We start from the raw sequence: 17702 nt of genomic DNA, 5'->3' as shown, positions 1-17702 counted from the left end.
TTCATCAATTGATGCTTTATGTTGCTTCCTTTCCTAGATCTATTGCTAAAAGTTTAGAAGTCCATCTACTAGATTCTCTCATACCAACTTAGAGAGGTAGGTTAGATTGAGGTGCCCATACCTTTGATGCCATAATGTACTCGTATTTAATGCACTTGTGATTGCTAGTGGCTCTTTAACCTATCCAATATCCACCAATGTGAACAATATGTGGTTGTCAACACTAAGAAGAATAGTCTTCTTGGTATTGTGATCAACCATGTAGTACTTGTGATTGCTAAAGTTAACATTTAATTGGGCACAATGTTGCATAATCTAATTAACTAAAAGCATATTAAGCTTCATACCTAACATGTAGTAAACAATGAGGAAGATTGTCATTTTTCCTCCGAAAGAAAATTGTAGATTTCCTTTGCCAACCACTGTATACTTGTCCCCACCACCAAAGAATACTAAATTCTTGGAAGAATTAGGCATGTGATCTAAAAACTAGTGCTTCATGTTAAATGACGTGTTGCACTTAAATCAATGAACCAAGTAGATGACCTGGGTTGATCTACATGTGTCATGGGCATAAATGCATAAAAGGTTGACTCCTCCTTTGTCTGTTCGGACATAACCCTACTCCTAAGGCTCTCTCTGATTCGTTTCTTGGTCAACGAATGTATTTGTGCAATGTTTCTTCATGTGACCCACATTGTCACAGTTATACCATTCGATGGTTTTTATGATCCTTTGCAAAATCCTCACCTCTACTTTATCCTTTTCTCCTCAATCCAATTGTAGTTTCCCTTTAATTTGGTAGTAAAGACCTATGCAACCCTCTCTCTCATTACTACTACCCAAATGTTTCTTCCATTTGTCTTGCTATAAGAGCTTATTGCAAAGCTCATCAAACCTCAAATAAACATAGAAATGATGTTAAGTATTTCAATAAATTGTTCGTTGGCAAGTGGTAAACTTTTCAATGTGATTACCACCATGTGTTTCTCCATCTTCTGGCCAATGGTTATCAATTGCACTTGGATATCTTTAATCTTGAACAAATGCTCCTGGAGAAATGCATGTTCATCTATCATTATCAAAAACAACATATACTTACGGAGAAAGCTCTCCCTTGTTTGATGTTTCATACAAATCTTTCAAATGTCTCTAGATATGTGAGGAAGTCTTGTTTCTTAGTGCCTTTAAAAGCATCTCATTTGTTATAGACAACTTAATCAACATATACTTTCTCATTCTTTTTCATTAAACTTATCATAATAATTTTTACCCACAACTATAGGTCAGATGACTTAACGAACTTGTACCAAAAAAATAATTAACATCCATTTCATCCATGTGTTGAAGTTCTTGCTTGTGAATATTTAACTCCATTCTAACATGACATTACATAAAGATGACATAGGTGAAGGTTAAAATTACCCAAAAACAAAGTATATGATGAAAAATTTACAGGTTTATAATTAATGTGCCCAAAAACATGTATATTTAGGGAAATCTGCTCACCACCAACAAAGTAGCACTGAGATCTACTCTTCTCTCGCTGAAAAACATGAAAATCTAGGAAAATCTTCTCAATGACATCCCAATAAGACATAGATATGCTCTCACCCAACGGAAAAACATGTAGATCTAGGAAAATCTACTCACCACTAGCTCAAAATCACCCAGGTCTATTAATAAATAGCACCAAAATAGTCAAATAAAATAACAAATCAATAATTAAAACTTTAGATCTACAAATCTGATTAACAAAACAACTTCAATTGGTGTCCATTTCATTTATACTATTTGGGTTGTAAATAAGGTTTTATTGCATATTTCCAAGCAATTATATATAGTTTGTGTATAGTTCCATACGACTATATAGATTTTGTATGATTGTATCATACCACTGTTCCATATGACTTACTAAAAATTGAGGCTAAAAATATCAGCGTATGGTGGTTGGAAACAAAATGCCAATTATTTTAAAACTTGCTTCGGCATTGAAGGAAAAAAACTCAGTTTTAATGAAATACTTTGTATTCTCGCTGAATTGGACACATAAAGAAACTGAAATATCTTGATGGAGTTCTCCATATTTTATTGCTTAATCATCATGTTAAAAAAAAAAAAAGAAAAAAAAAAAAAATATATATATATATATATATATATGATTATCAATTCATTTTATGAATATAAGATAAAACAATAAACAAAATAAAATGAAATAAAACATAAAAATATAAAATAGTGTTGAATTGATTTTATTAATGTTCAAATTTAATATTAAATTAACCATTATAAACTAATATTTATCCTCGTAATAAAACAAATACACCCTATATATTATTATTTAAAACTACTCTAAACTTCCAAGATACCATTTAAAATTATCTGTAATTATACTAAATTACAATCTTGACGAAGAAATCATAATCCATTCATGAATTTATAATATAAATTGTCTAATATGTAATATTTCCACTAATAATACTTAAATAAACTAGTAGTTCATAAACATAGAAAGTAAAATACAACAAAATGATTAAATAGACTAGTAGTCCATAAAAAATAGGAAGTCAAATACAATAAAATGTGTATAATTAATAGTGGTTTAACGAAGTCACAAATTCGTCCTGAAAATAGTGGGAATTCCGATATGATTTTTGCCAAAATTTGGTAGAAATTTAAGGAAGATTGAGTTACGATTGTCAAACTTCAAAATTTTGGGTGCCCAAGAAATTGTTGATAGTGTTGAATATATTTCCACCATCAGAAAAACAATTCATACACTCCTATGATCAGATCAAAATAACTTTTTGGGAAAATTTGTAGCCTCATAAAAAACACCAATGTGATAACTGAACAAAGTTGAATTTATTAATTTTTAAAATTAATTATATTCAAATTTCTATAATTAATATGGGAATGTTGTTGAAAATTTTCAAAGAAATGTGTATCTGTTATATGCAGTGTTCCACAGGGACTCGCCCCACCCCCAGGGTCTAGTTCCCTAGCTCCCCCACGCTCCGGGGACTTGGGGACGAGAAGGGGTCGTTTCCCCATGCTCCCAAAAAACAGAGTACGCAGGGGGACGTTCCAGGGGGTCATTTCCTTGTGCTGAGGGGTCGTTTTCGGAAAGGGGGTCGTGAGGGGTCGTGGGGGGTCAAGGGAGGGGGGTCGTGGGGCCCGATTTTTTAAAATAAACTTTTGTTTATAATTAAAATGTAACATTAGTTTTAATAATTTAGGGTTTCAATTTGTTTTTTTATAAATTTAATTCGTTATTCGCCCTGGCCCCTCACTCCATTCGCAAGATGTTCCTAGTTCCTGTACAGCAAAGAGGAATTAGTCCACATATAGCTTCATCCACTCTATCAAGATAAACAAGCTTACCTCTAAAAGAACGGAGAAGTTAGTTGTTGTGCATAGTGCCCTCCGTCTTGAGCGTAGGAAGACACCTGAGTATTTGAAGGGACCAACAACACTATGGGATGTTGATCCAGAGGATCATGCACAGGTAGATATGGAGGAGAGACTTGATGAAAGACAAATGGAGTTGGTTGGTGTGCCACTTAGCATGTTTGAGAATGCTAGTGATTCAGATTCAGATGGTGATATGGTTGATCCTGAGTTATTCATGCAGCCGCTGGATGCAGAGACTAGCGGGGCATTACCTTGAGGCTTGAGCAAAATTATGCTCGTTTATCTTTTGATATGTTGATGTTCTTATGTTATTCTGACTATAAAATTTTGACTCTTGATGTATGATGTATCATACTTGACTTTTATAATTTTATATATATATTCATTGTTCAGTATTCAATGTTCATAGTAGGAAGTGGAACATCAATATGTTTTAAATTTTAATCATAATGTATGATGTATGATTATAAATTAGAATTTTAAATTTTGATTATAAATTACAATTTTAAAATTATATGATATTAGATAATGATATTCATATCAATGATCATGCTTTGCAGCTTTTCAATTGAAACCCAATTGTCATAGTGGACTCAATTTATAAATTATATTTTATATTTATAAGTTTTTAAGATCCTAACGTCCCCCACGTTTCCTAAAAATTGGTGGGGAACTTTTGCATAGGCTACTCCTGCGTATCCTCGTCCCGGAACCTTGGTGGAACATTAGTTATATGCTGCAATTGATCACCATTTTAGTCGAAGATTAATCACCATTTTAGTCGAAGATTGATCCTGGGGAATTTTAAATTGATAGTAATAATTTCTACCACCCTCATATTTTAAATTGATAGTAATAATTCCTACCACCCTCATACTGGAAATGAGGTAGGTGATAAATAAAACCCCTTTATATATTACTAACATACATCATTTATATATTGACGAATGCAATAAGTCTATATATTGACGAATGCAATAAGTCTCCGTCTTTTCCCAGCTATCATTAGTCAACCTATACGCATTGGTTATGCACTTTGAAATTTGAAGTGTCTTATGATTCCAGAGACATTATCCTTGCCAAAAATGAATATAGAACTCCAACGGATAACAGAGAGTTTGGTTTCCATTAAAAATATTGCACTCTAAACATCAAAAACAAAAACAAGTTCAAAGCATATTTTACATGGGCTTTGGACAAATATACAAACAAGAAGCCTATTTTAGATGGGCCTTTTCTCAATGTAAATAATTGGACATATTTAAAATGGATGCAAACACAGTTCTAGATTTTAGACATTCATTTTCAGGAAGATGTGTCAATTTATCTTTACATTTTACTTCCACTTTTGACGGATATGTTTATTGAGACCAATACATTGTTGACTGGCATGTTCAAAGGGGTTGAATTCAATGGTAGAAAGTGAAGTTCTTCACCATTATACAAGGCTCAACTCCCATGACAGCCTAACCTGAAACCATGAGACCACCTTTGAGGTACTGACCAAATGTGTGGTTGCAACTACAGGATTATATTAAACATTCTTGTAACCCACACAATATAAGTAGATAGAAATTCACCTCCATATCCTTCAAATTTAAATTTGAGTCCCGCTGGCACAATTGGATTGCAAGGGTTTTGTTTTTTAAAACAGTCATTGTTTGAAACTCATAGTAGCTAGGAGAGGCCAATAAAATCCAGCCATATTAAGAGTTGGTGTGGCCCAAACCAGGTGAAAACCTCAAGTGATTTTAATGACTTATATGCCTTTCGAGTCACTGCTTCTTAAACCAAAAGCTAGTTCCGCAAGCCATGAAAACACTAAGCAACCAAAAAAGCATTATTTATCAGAGTCGTTGTTGATATTAACACATTACTGTCAGTACTTACAGTAATTAATAATCGAAGGCATTTCTTGACATTGACAGACAATATATATCCTGATTTTCATTGACGATGTTTTCTATTCTCTAAAGACCATAAGAACAAATAAATCAGACTAAAACCATGAATGTCCATCAGATAAATAAAAATATTGCAGCACCAGTAAAGGGAACAAAGGGGAAGAAAGAAACAATTAGCAAAGCTTAAGAACAAATAAAGCCAGTGAGATGCACAGAAGACAAGATATCCAAGATTTATACCCCTAGCATCTGTCAAAATGTACATTAAGAACATATACAGATGATATGCCAAATACTGGCTCATCCACAACACTAATGATTTTGCACATAAATAATGACTGCAGATCAAGGTATCAATTAGACATCTGCGGAAATCTTAATACTTCCCCACCAACTGTTTAGTCTAACTGCAGATGCTCCACTGTACAATTTCATAACTTATGCCTTGAGATACGAATCTCATAAACAAAGCTGGCTTTGAAGCGTGCAATCAATAGAAGGGAACTGCCTAGATCTGGAATGTTTCTATCTCGAATACTTAACCACAACAGCCTCCACTTTGAGATGTAGAAGCATCTCTGCCTGCACCACCAGCTGCACCAGAGACACCTCCATATCCAACTTTGATACCATATGACTGAAATGTAATAAATGAGCAAAAACAGATAAGGTTTAGGAAACTTCATTTTTTACAATTAAACAATGGCATGTCCATAACACAATGGCATCGCCTTAACTAAAATATTGCTTAAAGATAACTCGTAGGTGAACATATTTCATGCCTCACAAAAAGCTTGAAATTTTCTAATCTCAGAAGCTAATGATATCTCACCTCGTTCGACACATCAAAGACACCTTCCTGAATTTTCTGATATATCATTGAAGCGGTGCTTATAAATGCCTGAAAAAATAAAACAGAAGATTAATACTCCCCTGTGAAGTTTGAACTATGAACTGATATGAAAGTGCAACAGGGTTCTAAATGTGGACTCGAGAGTCAATACCTCCTCAACATTTTGAGCAGTTTTTGCTGAAGCTTCCATAAATATCAGACCATGTTCTTTTGCAAACTGCTCACCCTCCTCTGTGCTCACCGCTCTCCTGTGAGAAAGATCACACTTGTTCCCTATAAGCATTATCGTCATATTTGCATTTGCATGTTGACGAGCATCCTCTAGCCAGTTTGCGAGATGATTGAAGGTTTCTCTCCTGCACTTGAGCACCGAGATAGTTAAGTAAGTAAAGAATACATGAGCTAGAAAATTCAATTATGTAAGAGCTAGATTCCAGCTCTCTCATCTTCACTCATCATTCTTCTTTTCTTCTCTCTTCCTTTTCTTTTCTTCTCTCTTCCTCTTCTCTTTTTGGTTTATTTTCTTCTATTTCTCTCTGGTTCCCTATTTTTTATTTATTTATATTTTTATTTTTTATCAATGTTTCTGCCTGGTTCCCTATTTTTTATTTATTTTTATTTTTATTTTTTATCAATTTTTATTTATATATTTGTTCATTTATATATATATATATATTCTTTTTATTTTATATGTTTTAAAAAAAAAATTAACTGCTCTATTTTATATTCTTTTATTTATTTTTTACATATATATATATATATATATATATCATTTTTTATTTATTTTTGCGCCCCTCTATTAGATAATTTTAAACATGTTAATATTATTAAGTTAATATTATTTTTGATCCATTTTTATTAAATTTATTTTCCTAACCGCTAGTTTCCTAAATGAATAAGTCAACCCATAACAGACAAGATAATATTTAATTACTATTTTTATTTAACAACTATTTTTAACTAAATATAGAATATTTTTCCTTACCTCTAGTCCCTAAATAATTATTTTCTTTACCTTCTAACTAATCCACCAACAGCTAATTTTTAACGGCTAACTCTGGGCAATGCTGCATCCTTACTATTTATTCCTTCTGATCTATGGATTTCTCACCTTGTCCTGAGGATGAACCACATTAGTTGGTTCGAAACGTCGACCAAATCCTAACTATGTGATTAATCCGAAAGACTTTCTTCTAAATTATGGATCACAAAAGTCTTAAATCTAACAACAATTCTACCTAGTTTTTAAAACACAGTGAAAATATGCATTTCCAATGTCCCAGTTTGTTCCACACTATACTTTCACATACATGAATATCAAAATAAGAGTCTATCTAAGTTATTTTATATAAAGTGATGATAGAGTTTTAAATGCGATAAAATGAATACAAGACTCCCAAGTATAAAAAAAATGGCAGCCCAACACAGAGCATACTATATAGCACAGATTTTAAAGTATGTTTTGCACTTCTACTAAATGAATTGAAAGACCTTTCACTAAACAATTTGTTTTGAAATAGTCACCATAAATCTAGAAAAAAATACCTTGTGATGTCATAAACCAGTAACGCTCCAGCTGCTCCTCTGTAATAAGATCTTGTGATGGATCGAAATGACTCCTGTCCCGCCTGCAAGATGCCCAAAGAAATGTTTTCGATACCATCAATACATGTGCGGTTCTCAATAAGAGATATGCCATTGTAATTTAGTAAGCTTGCAGTTAAGAAGACATCATAGAGACAATCACGACAAGGGGGACCCACAAGCAACCATTTTTGCATATTCAGCTGCTGACTGAAACTGCGGGGAGAAAAAAATTCTCAAACAAAGTTTAATATAAAAACCAGGAAAAATTCACATGTTAATCACCTTGCGGATAGATATATATTTCAAAATGAAATTATCGAGTTGGATGGATTTGTTGTGTATAACGCAAATATCAGTGTTCCGCCAAGGTTCCGGGACGAGGGGGCGAGGGAGCGAGGGGGCGCGGGAGCGGCTTATGCAAAAGCTCCCCACCATTTTTTAGGAAACGTGGGGGAGCGTCAGGGTCTTAAAAACTTATAAATATAAAATATAATTTATTAATTGAATCCGCTATGACAATTTGGTTTGAATTGAAAAGCTGCAAAGCATGATCATGGATATGAATATCATTATCTAAATTTCTAATATCATATAAAATAATAAATTTAAAATTCTAATTTATAATCATACATCAATCATACATTATAACAAAATACAAAGACAGCAATACCACCATCTTCAGCATTCTGATAATACACAGCAAACCTCAACAATGTTGTTGTAGAAGATCGCTGTAGATCTATTCTTCCTGCATCTCTGTTATCAATAAAAGATCTTAATCTCAGAATCTTAACACTTCAGTCCTCTGCAACTTCAACAATATGTTATCAAGGCAACTCTGTTCAGTTCTAGGCCAAACTGCTATAATCATTGGTGAGTTTTGCCCATTTGTACATAGTATCAATTACAAGGATATACAAAACAACAGTGTTGTGTTATGCTCATGTGAATTCTATTGTCAATTGTATCCTTGTCGAAGAGTGACTGTTGTGCAGAATCCTGATGGCATAACAAGGTGCTAATGCCTCTGTCCACTGATGCACATTTGTGTCTAGAACATTACTCATACTTCTATCATAACTCCAAAAATCTGCAATCTAAACCTGTAGCTTCCATATCTGACAATTTGGCTATATGTATTACAGCTTCTGCTCCTTTACTTTGAAACTCTTGTTTAAATTCAAATTACAATGAACTCAAGGATTACTGTAACTTGATTATACAGATACTTGTAAGACACCAGTTAGGGTTACTTAGAGAAATCAAAAATACTTCAACGTGATCAGTGTGTCTTTTAGAAAGCAAGCACTGCCACACAAAAGTTAAGTAAATTTGATGCTGAACTTCTTTGCCTTCTAATATTTCTTATCGTCACAAACTGAATTCTTCACAAGAGGGAGCCTCTGATGTCGATCATCCATAGTGAATCTTGAAGAGTCGAGCCTTGAGAGAAGCAGAGAAGCATTGATGAGTAACCACTTCAGGGATGATCTCCTCACAAAATGTGTAGGGTAATATTGAGCAGCAACCACAGATAAATGAATTTGTTTGGATCAAACTCAGAATTCGTCTAATCAGAGGGCTGACGGTTCATAGTGATAGAAATACTCAAGATCTGTCTTCAATTCTGTCTAATATGTGCACTCCAAAATTCCTGCAAATAACCAAATCACATTACCAATGTGATAGCCATATCAAGGGTCCATTTTGCAATCTGCAATGTTCCAACAGATGCCATCGAGGTTCCATGCATGGGAGTAATCAGATCTAGTAATAACAACACACACAACGCACTGAGGCTGTGTGTGTTGTTATGTGTTCACCCTGCCGTTTATATAACATGAAACAACTAAATTCCAAAACCCTACGCTTAGTTTAACTGTTAATTAAAGATTAGTTTTAGGGTTAAGTTAATTAAAATCATTTTTTTTTGCATAAATGTGTGCCACGTCCCCCCATGCCACCCCATCCCCTCACGTCCCCCCTTTCGGAAACGCCCCCTCAAGAAAGGGAAACGACTCCCTGGCACGTCCCCCTGAGTTTCCTCATTTTTGGGGGCGTGGGGAAACGTCCCCTACTCGTCCCCAAGTCCCCGGAGCGCGGGAGAGCGAGGAAACTAAACCCCTAGGGGAGGGGGCGAGTCCCCGTGGAACACTGGCAAATATAGAGCAAAATTCCTCCCTACTTTTCTTTCACACTATCTTACCAACGACAACAGAAACTGGCAAAATGCTATAAGGCCCTAATCATAAGCGACGGTAAAGTACATACCTGCTGATAAGGAAAATGCATGTTTTAAAGATTTATCAGGTTGTCATGCAATATAACTTATCAACACATTGCCCTGGACTATTTTGTTTTCACTACATTCTAGAGATTGCCTTGGCTTCAGTTTGCAAAAACGTTTTTCTGATAAGGCCATCCATAGCTAAGTTCTCTGGCCACTCAAACACCGCCAAGAAGTGAATATAATGAATATGCAAGTAAATTGCCCTTTCTAACATTATAGCAAGAACTAGCGAATCATGCATGTCATATTTCCTAAACATATACAAATTGTAAGCACAACGTTGAAGCTTTTAATTTGTTTATGGTTGTCTTGGCCAACATTATCCACAAAGAAAAGTTGCATGTCAGACTTCAGTGGACAGTTTTGACCAGTGATTATGCAATGTGCATCAATATCCATTGCTTGCTAAGTTGTCCTCATTCCTAACTCATTCAAGAATGGCTTGTAACAAGACAAATTCCTTACTAAGTTGTCCTGACTCCAGAGGAAAATGAATAATACCGTGCCCACTTACAATGCAAGCAATCCATAAAATAAAGGACCAGTTCAATTTGCATTTTGCTCATCCTCTTCTGTAACCAAAACACTATAAAAAGCACCTTGCCAATTTGAACTTTGTATTCCATTGGCCATTCCCTCCCCATTGGTACCTATTGAACATAAGCAATACGCTTTAGGCATTTTATTTTCCCAAGTTTACTCCCTTGCATTGAATGTCTTATCCCACTGACTGTATCAGGCCATCATTTTTTTCTTTTTATCTGAACACGCATGCACACACCGGCTGACTTGTCAAAGCGTCATCTTCAAAAAGATTTACCAATGAATTCCTCGAGTGTCTCACATTTTCAGAATAAAATTCATGCGACAAAATCAGGTTCCTTCCAGTTGATTCGAACTTGGAAGTGATATCTATAGAGAAGTTCACTCTATTTATTATAGAAATTTGATATAAGGGTTTTCCACCAAAAAAATCTTAAGTCACATGACCAGACATGAGACACAGAGGACACATAAGTATGAGTATTCAACACGAGACACAGCGACCCCGGAAACAGGACACGTTTTATATATATATATATATATATAATACTGAAATATAGTTCCTGATCCATATTAAGTTATTGAAATATAGTATTAGTTTATTAATTTACTACATCAATGATGTTCATTGCTCATAGTTCAATGTTCATTCTTGCATGTTCATGTTATTAATTTATTAAACAGATGGAGAACCAAATCGAGGATCTCAACAGACGCATTCTGCATATTGCAGATATGACATCAGAGACACATATTGTCTTTCTCGGGAGTTCTAGCTCTCTTGTTGACTAGTATATGATTCTGACTTACTCAAGTTGCACATCTTGGAAAATGTGGGTGATTGCAAGACAGACTCAACTAGGTAGAGCCCTCTATATTCAAGTCAACTCTCTGTAGCCATTGTAATTTGCAACTAAAACAATACACTGGCTATATATGCATGCTTTTTTCATTGGTCAAACTTGGAGATATGCAGGGAGTCGAAAAATGTTTTGAAGAGTCGGAATTCTATGGCCTATGTTATGATATCGGAGTGCCCAATGTACCAATTGATGCCTATATCACAAAAGGAATGATTGAAAAGGTAGGCCACAGAGTCTTTCTTGAACATGTTTTAGAAAAAGGAGGAAAACCAAATTTCAAAATGTGGGAAATGTTTGTGGATAGATATTTAGAGAACAAGCAAATGAATCGAGCTATAGAGAGCATGAACAAAGCTATTTCAAAAGTTAAAAATCGTGAATGGCAGTCGAAACATGAAAAGGCTCCTGAATACATTGATACAAATTATATAGGTATGGGTGTATGGAATACAAGAAAATGTTGACCTGGCCCCCACACGCTCAAAAATTTTATGAAACCAGCTCACAAAAAGATAGAAAAGAAATATCAATACCTTAGAAATCGGTCTCTTTGAGGGGGCAACCTCCTTTACATTACACAAATGAACAATTTTTGGATGATACAAATGACAAGACCTCCTTTCTATATATAGGAGTTTAAGGGGTCATAATATAATCAAAGCTGACATAAAAATAATAATGTAATGGCACAACAATAACAATAGTGGGCTTCTATGAGGCACAATAATATGGGCACAACAATATAATAAGGGGGTTGCACTAATAACAGTAAGGGGTTACACTAGTAGTATAGGGACGTAACAAAGAACAAGAAATTTAAGCCCCAAACAACGAGCTCCAAACCATGAATGCTATTATCCAGGACCCAGGTTGATGTGAAGTTGACAGTTGGGAATCGCTAAAGGAACTTTCAACACAACACAACAACGACTCCAATGAGCGAACAATGACCAAGTTCCAACACAGTAATGACTCCAGCGAGCTTCGACAGCGAAAAATGACCGAAAAAACCAAAAAAATGAACCATGCGTGGGGAAAAAATGTTAGGGCACGTTTTTGCCACATCGAAAACGCGTGCCACAATTGGAGGACATGATAAAAAAAAACGTTTTGGACACGTTTTAGGTCGTATTTCGTGTCTGACACGTGAAATACGAGACAGGTGACCCTAAAAGACATGTCCTGTGACTTAGGAAAAATCTTATTTCACAAAAGTCACTTAAGTGGCTGGCTAAACACCAAGTCACAACACAACGCAGTCATCAAGGGAAAGTGACAAACGAAAGTAGTAACTAAACTGATCAGCTCACATGGCTCCATGAATTAATTCAATTTCTTTAGGACATAAGACATCCATTAAAGACTAAAGCATATTATGCTTCAGATGAAGTCAAGGTTTTGAATTCAAATAAAAAAGTTTAGCTCTGCAATAACTTATATAGAGGACGCCACTCCAACATCAGAAACCATGACAAAAGACTTAAACTCGATCTTGATAACCAAATTGCCTTCTCAACTTGAGCATCTAGTTTGATTTAAATATTCCTAAGTATTAGAATTGAATAGGCCGTATTGACACTAAATTTTATTTTAAATATTTGATGCAAGAAAAATAATTTCAAATTTGTAGAGAAACAAATTTCAAACTTCTATGTCAACGATTATGAGTCATAAATATTGTTCCCTTGGCAGTATTGGTTTCCCTATATAATAGTGAGTTGGTATGCCACTTCCCCAGTAGATTTCACCTCACAGTGGTCTCCTGACAATTTTCAGGTAATTTCCTGGAGCATGTGTCTCTTCCAAGAAGCGGGACGATATACCACAATTCAGATGGTCTTAGTTAGGACTTGATTTTTACACTTAATTTGACATGAATCCAAGGTATGAACAGCATCTCTTGAACTACAGCTAGATCAGAAGGGAAAAGGAAGAACTGAGTACACCCATGGGACTCAACACAATCGAATGAAACAAATACACCATCAACAGGTTGGGCACCAAGCATGAGAGTAGTATTACAAATCCATTAAAACTTAAAAGGTCCAAAACAAGTGCATTATCCATAAAATAATTATTAAAGTAAATGTGTATATGATACACCAAAGTCATTGTTCACTAACCAGATGTACCCTGCATTCTCTCTTGACATTGAAAAATGTCAACCACACTATGGGAAAACCGGAACACAATCATCAATCTACACCAATTCCTGAACCATGTACTGGTCAGTAGTTGAGACTCAAAATTCATGGACTCATCATTTTATTCAAAAACATGTCAATAGACACCTTTAGGCTTTATCATATCCAAGCTCAAGTACAAAATTTCATATAGTTATAACGATAGCTTAGAATGTACTCTTTAAAGAAATCATAATTGCATCCCTTTTTATCAACACAAGTATCAAGTTTTAGCCCAAGAGGCTAGCTGAACGTATCGTTTGGCATTTGGCTAATTCCGTGTCAACAAGTGTCTAGTTCCAATTCCAATGGGTTAGGTGCACTAATCTATGCCAACAGGTTAATTGGGAATGGCATAAACTAATGTGGGAAAGCATCCTTCGGTTTCCCCACAACGTTTAAATAGGCAACCCAGTGGATTAATCCAATGTTGCACTAATCGTTATCGGGATAATATCGGCGCAAGGAAAAAATCAGAAAAAATCATAATAATCAGGAAAAAATCGGTAATAATCAGGAAAAAATCGTTTGGTACAAAAATATTCATTTTTTTTCAATTTTTTTAATAACTAAACCATCTACAACATAAAATAAATACATTGACACATAAATTTGATAAAAGAAATAATATATAAGATGTTTAATATCATTTCTAGTGCTAAAATCACACATAACAGTGAATCATGTCCTGAATAGTAAGTCCTGACTCCCGAGTCCCAACTCAACCTCAAAATATCAACAAAAAATATAATAATGTATCTCATATTATGAGTCATAATGTCATATACAATGAAATGAACCAAATAACTAAAATCTAATACTACTGATTTCCTTTGCCCTCTAGCTGTAGATGTCGGAATCTGTTGTGCTCTACAAGCTGAAGAACTAGGAGCTACAGGAGGTAGACCACGTCCTCTACTTGTGATAGGGGTAGCTTGGGTCACCTCCTCCTCAAAAAAAAAAATTATTTTTATTTTTATTTTTTCCCCACGAAAAAAAATTCCGATTACTAGGCGCGATTTTATCTTTTTGTTGAAATATCATGATTATACGATAATATCGTGATTTTAAGAACACTAGATTAATGTATGCCAACAAGTTTAATGAGATGCCATAAACTAATGTGGGGAAGCACCCCACAAGGTTTAAAAGAAAAAACCCAAGGAATTGGCTCAACCAGTTATCCTCAAACTGGGAATTCCAAGAAAGAGATGATATAATCAAATACTAACTTGCACATAACGAATTACAAATTGCCATTCTTTTAAGAATCTGAGAATCGTAACAACTGATTAATCAACCAATAAACCACATACCGTGTCCCAGATTTGAAGTTTTATTGGTTTGTTATCAATGGTAATCATACGAGCACCAAACTCCACACCAATTGTCAAGTCGTGGACAGGCTGGAATCTCTTATCAGTGAACTGGAGGAGAAGACATGATTTACCCACCCCTGTAACAACATACGAAGACATCAAAAGACTCAGCCAATGTTTAATATTGGAATGGAGAAAGGATTTAAGTCAAAAAATATATATATAAATCGAACTGCAAAAACATTAAAAATGAGAAGCACAAGGAAATTACACATCACACCAGGATACTCCGATCATTTGAGAAAAACATGAATGAAAAGACAATTGGAAAACTGTTAGAAGAAGCCCACATAAACCTATGTACATTTTTATCATATAATCATATGAGAACACGTCCTCCTAGTTTGCCCAGAGTACAAAACAATAAAAATAAATACAAGAACATCGGTAACTATAATACCCTGCCTACGGAAGTGTGGTGTAGCCAGAAAAGATTGTATAAAACATACTTCTCCAGAAACAAATTATAATACCCTCTGAGATATTCCATCCCTTGAAAACCAAAACGAACTAATAAATTCATAATTGAACTGCCCAACTACAAACAAGATCTTAAAACCTAACATCCCTAATTAAATTTCTGATTAATTTATTTTTCTCAATTTTTAAGTGGATCCTCAATCAAAGGGTCCTATAGATCAGGGAGGTCTAACATGATATTGAAGGTCATCGGATTGAAAGATGATATTATAAAGGGGTTTGACCCTAACGCGTCAATAAAAAGGAGTTTTACCTGACGCAAACACAGAGCTATATAATATATGAATTGTCTGATCGGGTTTAATTCTAGAAACCATATACATGCATACATTAATATACTAATGGAATTTTTTATTAGGGTTAAGTAAAGAAGTGTATGGGATCAAATAATGGTGAATTGAAAGTCATTAAAACCGTGTTGTTCCATATCGGTTCTTCCCATGATACTTATCAGAAACACACACAATATAGACACCCCACCAAAATTATGATATTCCAGGTGGGTTATCTACATCTTTGGTATAAAAATTGCAATTTCTACCGTAAGCATCAAAGGAACAAAATTCAACCAAAAACGTGAAGAAAATACATTGAAATTCCATATGGGCATCCAATCCTGACCTGTATCTCCGATAATTATGTACTTGAAGAGATAAGCATAAGACATCTTCCAGATCAATCAAAGACTTCTGCGAGGCCCTGGGTCCAATCCCTTCAAAGGAAATATAGAGAAATGTGAACACACAGATCACGGAATTATACTTCCTTCCACGGCTATAAAGGGCTTCAATATCAATACCCACAAAGTTCAAAAAGCTGTTAATATACAGATCTGATCAGGCTATAAGAGAGATCCAAAATAAAACAAGTTTGAGGTGATACAAACTCCAAACCCTTGGGTGTATCTTCAACAATTTATTTATAGATCCGATGATGTGTTACATATACATTGTATAACTGGGTTTTATCAATATATTTCCTAAATAAGTTGCAATAATGGAAAGGGGGGATTCCTTATCGCCACAGGATCAAACCTTGCTTCTGGAAGGCGACATCCATTCGGCTTTACTTTTTAGTAATGTGTTTCGTTGCGCCAAAGGTAGTGTCCATATGCTTTTCTTTTATATTGGACCATAGTTTTTATTTCATTTTTTAACAATATCTAGGTTAGGATGGAGCTTTTTTATTTTATTTTTTAAATTTTTTTCCAAAATGGGGGAGACTTTCATTTAATTTTGGAGAGGAATGGTTTTGTAGTATGAAATGTGAGTCCTAAAAGAAAATAATAATTTTTATTAATTTAAAATAGAGAATAGGAATAAAAAATGGTTTATTAGAATTAGATTGGGTGGTTACAAAATAGTTATTATCTCATGTCTAGATTTAAATTTTGAAAGTGACATGTTAAGTTCTTGAAAAGAGCTCTTTGACAGGGTGTTAATGTGATTAATAACGGGCTTTGGGGGTTGTGCCCATTACCATCGGATGTGATGTTCATTAAAGAAGAGGGGGCGTAGCCAACCTCCTGCGTGCAAGAGCCCAAATGACCTCGACTCATTATAAATGTGTCCATATGATGTTTCTGGGAGTTGTTTGTGTTGGTTTGAGATGAGGTGGGGCTAGGTCCTCGACCTCCTTGTGGTTGCTTTCTATTCTAGCCAGTGGTGAAAGGAGCTTTTCACTTGGGTTTGGGTCTACGATTATGACAACAAAGACATGGTTCTCTGGGTCGCAAAGGTGTTCGTGGCAGCAGTGGAGTTTCTCTCGTGTGGTGGTCTCTATTTGGATGCTCATTACCTTGGCTCGTGGTGGGATGGTGTGAGCATCACTTACAACCCCTTGCATTGGAACTTAAGTCGAATACTTCCTTTGCCTAACTATTTGTTTTGGATTAAGTTCTTTGGGTGGGGGGATGTTGCTTTGTGTAGCTTGGGAGGTACTCCAAGCCCTAGGGTTCAGGGTTTGGAGGGCAAAGTGCCACAAGGGTCACTTGTGGGCTTGGAACCCAAGGATGGGGTTTTGCACCCAATCGTGTTTGGGGCATTTCTAGGAGCACATTTCTACATGTGATGGCATGAGACGATAAAGGGTGGAAATATGAATCTAACACTTCAAGAATCGTCGAATTCCGAGTTGTAGAAGTGGAGAAATGAATTTTTGAAGTTATATGGTGGGATTGCAATGTAAATGTCAAGGTCGCCCTAAG

General features: G+C 35.1%; 1 protein-coding gene across 1 annotated transcript; it reads right to left on the bottom strand.

Annotated features, from left to right (window-relative positions):
• Nucleotides 1–5526: 5526 nt before the first annotated feature.
• LOC149173590 (ras-related protein RABB1c) lies at nucleotides 5527–16581 on the bottom strand. The gene is made up of 7 exons (XM_089424669.1): nucleotides 16531–16581; nucleotides 16118–16208; nucleotides 14954–15093; nucleotides 7717–7799; nucleotides 6323–6527; nucleotides 6151–6219; nucleotides 5527–5955 (listed from the first exon to the last, which is right to left on the bottom strand). Exons 2-7 carry the CDS (start codon nucleotides 16161–16163, stop codon nucleotides 5857–5859), a joined length of 642 nt encoding a protein of 213 aa, XP_089280795.1. The 5' UTR covers nucleotides 16164–16208; nucleotides 16531–16581; the 3' UTR covers nucleotides 5527–5856.
• Between the last annotated feature and the right edge of the window lie 1121 nt (nucleotides 16582–17702).

The sequence above is a fragment of the Pinus tabuliformis genome, chromosome 4_2 (assembly GCF_031772625.1).
Source record: "Pinus tabuliformis cultivar Carrire ecotype Pingquan chromosome 4_2, CPIR1, whole genome shotgun sequence".
NCBI lineage: Eukaryota > Viridiplantae > Streptophyta > Pinopsida > Pinales > Pinaceae > Pinus > Pinus tabuliformis.
This window is presented reverse-complemented; position numbering and strand designations above follow the sequence as displayed.